The sequence below is a fragment of the Bison bison genome, unplaced genomic scaffold, assembly GCF_000754665.1.
Source record: "Bison bison bison isolate TAMUID 2011002044 unplaced genomic scaffold, Bison_UMD1.0 scf7180017845476, whole genome shotgun sequence".
Classification (NCBI taxonomy): domain Eukaryota; kingdom Metazoa; phylum Chordata; class Mammalia; order Artiodactyla; family Bovidae; genus Bison; species Bison bison.
This window is the reverse complement of record NW_011476049.1, coordinates 16,250-23,497: the sequence shown is the minus strand read 5'-3', so window position 1 is coordinate 23,497 and position 7,248 is coordinate 16,250. Positions and strand designations below refer to the sequence as shown.

The 7,248-nt window shown below is 47.0% G+C and overlaps 1 protein-coding gene and 1 long non-coding RNA gene across 2 annotated transcripts in view; one reads left to right on the top strand and one right to left on the bottom strand.

The window, feature by feature from the left end:
- Positions 1-3,692: 3,692 nt before the first annotated feature.
- On the top strand, positions 3,693-6,044 carry LOC104984920. The gene is made up of 2 exons (XR_824813.1): positions 3,693-5,798; positions 5,860-6,044. It is a non-coding gene; the product is annotated as an uncharacterized LOC104984920 (long non-coding RNA).
- Positions 6,045-6,196: 152 nt separating this feature from the next.
- Positions 6,197-7,248, bottom strand: part of LOC104984927 (UV-stimulated scaffold protein A) — a gene marked incomplete at its 5' end in the record, with an annotated part of 17,272 nt that continues 16,220 nt past the window's right edge. Inside the window, one exon of the mRNA XM_010834895.1 lies at positions 6,197-7,188. Within this exon, the coding sequence (XP_010833197.1) occupies positions 7,095-7,188 (94 nt within the window). The remainder of the gene's footprint in view (positions 7,189-7,248) is intronic.

Below are 7,248 nucleotides of genomic sequence, written 5' to 3'. Positions count from 1 at the left end.
ACCCCACACATGCACACACACCCCACACATACACGCACACATGCACACGCACCCCACACAGGCACATCCATGCACATGCATGCACACACAGCTAGTCAGCAAAACCACAAGACTCAATGGATCAAAGCATATGAGGAACCCTAATGAGCTGATCAGCAAGCTGCCAGGCAAGGACTCACATGCCAAGCACAACAGGTGCAGATTTACACAACTGGTCCAGGAAACACACTGAACAAACAAATAGAAACAAATGTGGGGGACGGGAGGATCTTCCAGAGTTGCCACATCATATCACTTAAAAAAAAGAGAGACACAAGAAGAACCAGGAAAGCAGAGCCCACACAAAGGGAGAAAGTGGTCAAGAGAAACTTCTGGAATAAGCCCAGATGTTAAACTTACTAGACAAGTACTTTAAATCAGTTACTGTACGTTCATGTCTAAAGAATTAAATTATAAGAATGATGTCTTACCAATAGAGTATCAATAACAAGAAACAAATTAAGGAAGAAAACAAAATAGACTTTTTCTGGACTGAAAAAGTACAACCACTAAAATGGAAAGCTCACTAGAGCAACTCAACACCAGACTGTAGTTGGCAAAAGAAAGAATCTAGGCCCCAAAGATAGGTCAACAGGTCCAGTCTGAGAAACAGAAAAAAGAATGAAGAAAAAGAGGCCTGCGAGGCCAGTGTGCGCATGTGACGGGGGTCCTAGAAAAGGAAAGAGGGACGGGCAGAAAGAATCTTTGGAGAAATAATGGCCAAAAACCTTCCAAGTTTAAAGAGAAACCACCTCTACAAGCAAGCAGCTCAGCAGAGCCCCAGCAGCACACGGACGAGTCCCTGACTAGACAGGCTTTAGTTAACAGCAGGATGGTGAAGACGGGGCATCTTGAAAGCAGAGGAAAACCCAGCTCAGTATGTAGAGGCTTCTTTCCCTGAAAGACGGACAGCGGCCTTCTCGCCTGGAACCCTGGAGCCTAGAAAGCAGTGACATGACATAGTCCAAGTGTTGAAAGAAAAAACTGTTACACCAAGGAGTCCATATCCACCAAAACTACTCAAGAACAAAGAAGAAATGAAGACATCCCCAAAGAAGACAAGAACAAAGACAGTCCACAGCTGGCAGACTCAGATCCTCAGGGAGACACAGAGTGCTGGTCAAGGCAGCCTCGGGGCCGATAAGTCAGTGTAAACACGTCTACGGACCTTGTCCTTTCCTCGAGTTAAAGAGCAACTACATAAAGCGATAATCACAAACCTATGTTGATGCGCTGACAACCTGTAAGATGCAACTTGTATGATAAGAACAGTGGAAAGGAGCCGGGAAGAAACAGCTCTAAGAGAGCAGCTCCGTAACCACTGAAATCCAGTCGGCGTTAATCCACACTAGAGAGCAGTCAAGTTGTTCAGCGTAATCCTCAATGCAACCACTGAAAAAATTATCTACAAATAATGAAAGGCACAGGGAATTAAAGTATTACAAGGAATTAAACAGTTATTTAACACACATGAAATCAGTAACAGAGGAAGAAAGGTTTTAAGAGACATGTAGAAAAAAAAGAAAGATGGCAGACATAAATCTTACCTCATCAGTAATTATATTAAAGGGAAGTAGACTAAACATTCCACTCAAGCAACAGAGTCGGTAGAACGGACCAAACACATGCCATCCATTAGAAAGACTTGAGATTCAGAGACGGCGAGAGGGAAGGGCTGGAGAAGGCTGTGTCACGCGAACAAGAAGGTGCACTCACGTCGCACAAGAGAGACGTCAGGCAAACGCTGTCACTAGAGACAGAGCAGGCTGCGCTCTGAGATAAAAGGTCAATCCCTCAGGAAGAAATATCGGATATAAACATATATGCACTTAGCAACAAAGCCCTAAAGTGTACGAAGCAAAAACAGACAGAAGAGGGAGAAACAGATAATGTTAATAGTTGGAGATTTCAACACCCTACTTTCAATAAGGAATGTAACAGCTGCGGTAAAGATCAATGGGAAAAGAAAACCTGAGCAGCACGAGGCACCAAGCAGACCTGCAGACTCCATGGAACAGCCACCACCAGCAGAACACGGAGCTGCACGCAACTCTCCAGGACAGACCACACGCCTCAAATTCTGAAGGACTGAACCGCACAAGACGTGCTCTTCGCTCAGTGAAATTAGAAATCAAGTGCCGGGAGGAACTCAGGAGCACGTGGACATTAAGCAACAAGCTCCTCAATAAACGACGGGCAGAAGAAGAAGTCACGAGAGAGGCTAGAAAATGCTCTAAGAATAAACAAACATGAATACACAATACGCTAAAATGTGCAGGACGAAGCTGAATCAGTGCTTAGACGGAAATTTATGCCCATAAATGTCTACATTACAAAGCAGACCTCAAGACAATAAGCTGAACTTGCACTGAAGGGAGTATGACAAAACTGAAAATCACACATGCAAGCAACCCAAGGAAATCAAAGTTAGAGTGGAAACCAACCAAGCAAAATGACAAATAATAGAGGACAACTTCAAACAGATCAATAAAATTGATAATTCTTTAGCTAGACCAACCAAGAAAATAGAGAAGACTCAAATTTCTACAATCAGGAATGACACAGGAGACGGGACAACCAGCCTTGTTCTTGTTGTTCCGTCACCAAGTTGTGTCCAACTCTAGGCGACCCCATGGACTGCAGCACGCCAGGCTTCCCTATCCCTCACCATCTCCCGGAGTTTGCCCAAGTTCATGTCCATTGAGTTGGTGATGCCATCCAGCCATCTCATCCTCTGTCGTCCCCTTCTCCTCCTGCCCTCAATCTCTCCCAGCATCAGGGTCTTTTCCAATGAGTCCCTTTGCATCAGGTGGCCAAAGTATTGGAACTTCAGCTTCAGCATCAGTCCTTTCAATGAGGATTCAGGGTTGATTTGAAGATTGACTGGTTGGATCTCCTTGCTGTCCAAGGGGCTCTCAAGAGTCTTCTCCAGGACCACAGTTCAAAAGCATCAATTCTTCAGTGCTCTGCCTTCGTTATAGTTCAGCTTTCACAATCGTCCGTGACCACTGGGAAGATCACAGCCTTGACTGTGGAATCTCTGTCAGCAAAGTGGCGCCTCCGCTTTCTAACACACTGTCTGCGTCTGTCACAGCCTTCCTACCAAGAGGCAATCGCCTTCTGCTTTCACGGCTGCGGTGGCCTGAGAGCCCAAGGAGAGGGGGTTTGCCACTGCTTCCCCTCTTCCCCTTCTATCTGCCATGAAGAGATGGGACCGGATGCCATGATCACATTTTTCTTAATGTTTAGTTTTAAGCTGGCTTTTTCACTCTCCTCCTTCAAGAGGTTCTTTAGTTCCTCTCTGCTTTCTGCCATTTGAGTGGTACCACCTGCAAATCTGAGGTTGTTGGTATCTCTCCCAGCAGTCTCGATTCCAGCTTGCGCTCCATCCACGTAGCATTTCTTGTGATGTGCTCTGCACATGTTCAGCAGGGTGGCAGGAAACAGCCTTGGCTACTCCTTTCTCAGTTCTGAACCAGTCCATTGTTCCATACAAGGCTCTAACTGTTGCTTCCTGACTGGCATACGGGTTTCTCAGGAGACAAGTAAGATGGTCTGGTATTCTCATCTCTTTTAAGAGTTTTTCACAGTTGTTATGATCCACATTGTCAAAGGCTTTGGCGTAATCAATGAAACAGATTTTTTTTTTTTTGGAACGCCTTTGCTTTCTGTATGATCTAGCAAATGCTGGCAATTTGAACTCTGGTTCCTCTGCCTTTTCTAAACCCAGCTTGGACATCTGGAAGTTCTCAGTTCACGTACTGCTGAAGCCTGGCATGAAGAATTCTGAGCACTAGCTTATTAGCATGGGAGATGAGAGTGGCTGCCTGGTGGTTTGAACATTGCTTAGGGCAGCCCTTCTTGGGAACTGGGGTGAGGATTGACCTTTTCCAGTCCTGTGGCCACTGCTGGGTTTTCAAGTTTGCTGACATGCTGAGGTAGCACTTTGACAGCATCATCTTTTGGGATCTTAAACAGCTCTGCTGGAATCCCATCACCTCCACTAGCTTTGCTGACAGCAGTGCTTCCTAAGGCCCACTTGACTTCACAGCCCAGAATGTCTGGCTCCGGGTGAGTGACCACACCACCGTGGTTATCTGGGTCATGAAGACCTTTTTTAGTACAGTTCTGTTTATTCTTTCCATCTCTTCTGCTTCTATGAGGTCTTTACTGTTTCTGTCCTTTATTGTGCCCATCTTTGGCTGAAATGTTCCTTTGCTATTTCCAATTTTCTTGAAGAGATCTCTAGTCTATCAGCCTTACGGAAACATAAATGATTATAAAGGAATACTATGAACTGTATGTATGACCTAGATAAGACGGGCAGATTTCTAGAAATATACAAACGACTGAACTGACCATGTGGGATTTATCCCATGAATGCAAGGGTGGTTCAATATATGAAAAGCAGTTAATGTAATCCACCATATATCAACAGAATAAAGGACAGAAACCACACAATCGTTTCAATAGATGTAGAAAGTGCATCTGACAAAAATTCAGCTCCCTTCATGACAAAACAAACACTCAGCAAATTAGGAACATAAGGGGACATCCTCAGCCTGCTGCCCAGCAGCTACAAAGCGCCCAGCCACCACCACACTCTGGGAAGAGACCAAAAGCTCTTCACCTCAGATCAGGGACGAGAATAGGATGTCTCTTCTCTCCAGTTCTCTCTGGCTCTGCTCTGACGCTCCAGCCAGGGCAACCAGACAAGACAAAGAGGTAAAAGGAATCCAAATTGCAAAGGAAGAAACACAACTTTCTCTTGCAGGTGACGTGACATTGTGTACAAAAATTCCTAAGGAATCTACACACACATACACAGCCCTATTAGAACTAGTAAGTGAGATGACCACTTTCAGGATATACGATCAATGTATACAATCAGCTGTAACATCTAGGTATTAATAGCGAACAATCCAAAACTGAAATTCAGAGAACATTTATAACAGCACCAAACAGAACGAACATTTAAGAATAAATTTAACAAACGCAGACCTTGGTATACAAAAAACTACAACTGTGAAAATACAAACAAAACCTAAGTACATGGAAAGATGCTATAAGTTCACCAAGTATAAAATTTAATATTAAGATGACATTGTTTGGCCTCTAACATCACAGGGGTTGGGGGTACCTACCGCCCCTGCATCTGTGGTTCTGCCTCCAAGGATTCACCCAACCACAGCTCATGTGGGACCCTAAAATATTTACTGTTGAAAAAAATCCTCGCGTAAGAGTCAACACAATCAGTAAAATCTCAGATAGCTTTTTATTTCTTGGCAGAAATTGACAAGCTCATCCTAAAGTTTATTTGGAAATGTAAAAGGCCCAGAATGGCGAAAACAACGTTTAAAAAGAACAAAGTTGGAGGCTTTCAAAACTTCCCACAAGGCTACATCAGTCAAGACTGCGCAGTAGCAGCACAAGGTCAGGGAACAGAAGGGAGACTCCAGAAATAAATTCAGGCGTTTAGTGTCAACTTACAGTCAATGAAGGTGCCAAGACAATTCAATAGGAGAAAGAACAATCTTTTTAATAAATGATGCTGAGACAACCGGATATCCACACAAACGATGCACAGGCAGAAATTAACTCAGAACAGTTGATCCACACCCAAGACCTAAGTTTAAGAGCAAGATCATAAAACTCCTAGAAGAAAACATGACTAGACTTGGGATTAAGCAACCGTTGCTTAAATACGACGTGGAAAGCACAGGCGGCAAAATGAAAACCAGACGCGCCGGACATCCAAGGCCACGCGCTCGCGTTTCAGAAAACACGGCGAGACCAGACCAGACGCGCCGGACATCCAAGGCCACGCACTCGCGTTTCAGAAAACACGGCGAGACCAGACGCGCCGGACATCCAAGGCCACGGCGCTCGCGTTTCAGAAAACACGGCGAGAAGGGGAAAACACAGGATGGGGGAGAGTGATCGCAAATCCCATGAGGGTCTAGTGTCCAGAACACACAAAGCGCTCTTACAACTCAAAACAGCAACTCAACTGAAAACGGGCAAAAGATCTAGATGTTTCTCCAAACAAGATAAACAATGACCAATAAGCACAGGAAAAGATGTTCAACACAGGTGGTCGCATGGCATCATGACTCAATGGACATGAGTCTGAGCAAACTCCAGGAGATAGCGACGGACAGGGAGGCCTGGCACGATGCAGTCCCTGGGGTCCCAGAGTTGGGCGAGACTTAGCAACTGAACAACAAGATGTTCACCATCATTCATCATTAGCAAAGTGCAAGTCAAAACCACAATGAGATGCCACTTCACACCCACTAAGATGGCTAAAATTACAAAGACTGACGACAAGTGTGGCAAGAACAGAGAAACGAGCACCCGGATGCCCTGGCAGGGATGTAAGTGGTGCAGCTGCTTCGGAAAACGTTTCAGCGGTTCATCAGTAAGTTAAACACAGTTACCACACAACCCATCCATTTCATTTCTAGGCATAAACCCAAAAGGAATGAAAATATACGCCCATGCAAAAACTTGCACACAAACGGTCATGACAGTATCCGTAATCCCAAAGTGCAAACCACCCACATGTCCGCGATGCAGGGTAAGCGTGGTCTGCTCACACAGCGGAGCGCCGTCTGGACTGAGAGGGGGATGCGCTGACAGCACCAGGGGGGCGGCCTTCAGGGTGCCACGCACGCCGAAGCGGCCGGTGGCGCCACACCCAGGCTGCGCCCAACAGGTGGACCCGGAGAGGACCCGAGAAGGCTGGGGCAGGGCGGGGCTGCACTCGTCCTGGGGGTTGAGCAACCCTGAGCCGTGCCACAAAGCGCCCAGGCCGTGCAAGACGCCCCCTGGTGGCCAGGCTGCCGCGTTCACCCCAGGCGACCCGGCAGGCGGGCCCTAAGCGCTGGCCGAGGTCCCTGCGGCAGGAACGTCCACGCCTCCGGGACGCTTGGATCAGAGTGCACGCCGGGCCCTCGCGTTAAACACCCTGGACGATGGCTGCTGCTGCGCACACACCCCCCAGCAAGGAGGAGCGGACAGCGCAGGGGGAGCCCGTGCACGGGCCTGGCCCTCTAGTTCAAGGCGTAGTTGAACTGGTTTGCAAACTTCTCGTGCTTCTTCTCGTCCATCTGGTTCATGGCGGTGACCACCCTCTGCACGGCTGCCCTGCGGGGAAGCACAGCGAGCCGTGACCAGGGAGGCCGTCCGGGCCCCGGGCCCCCGACG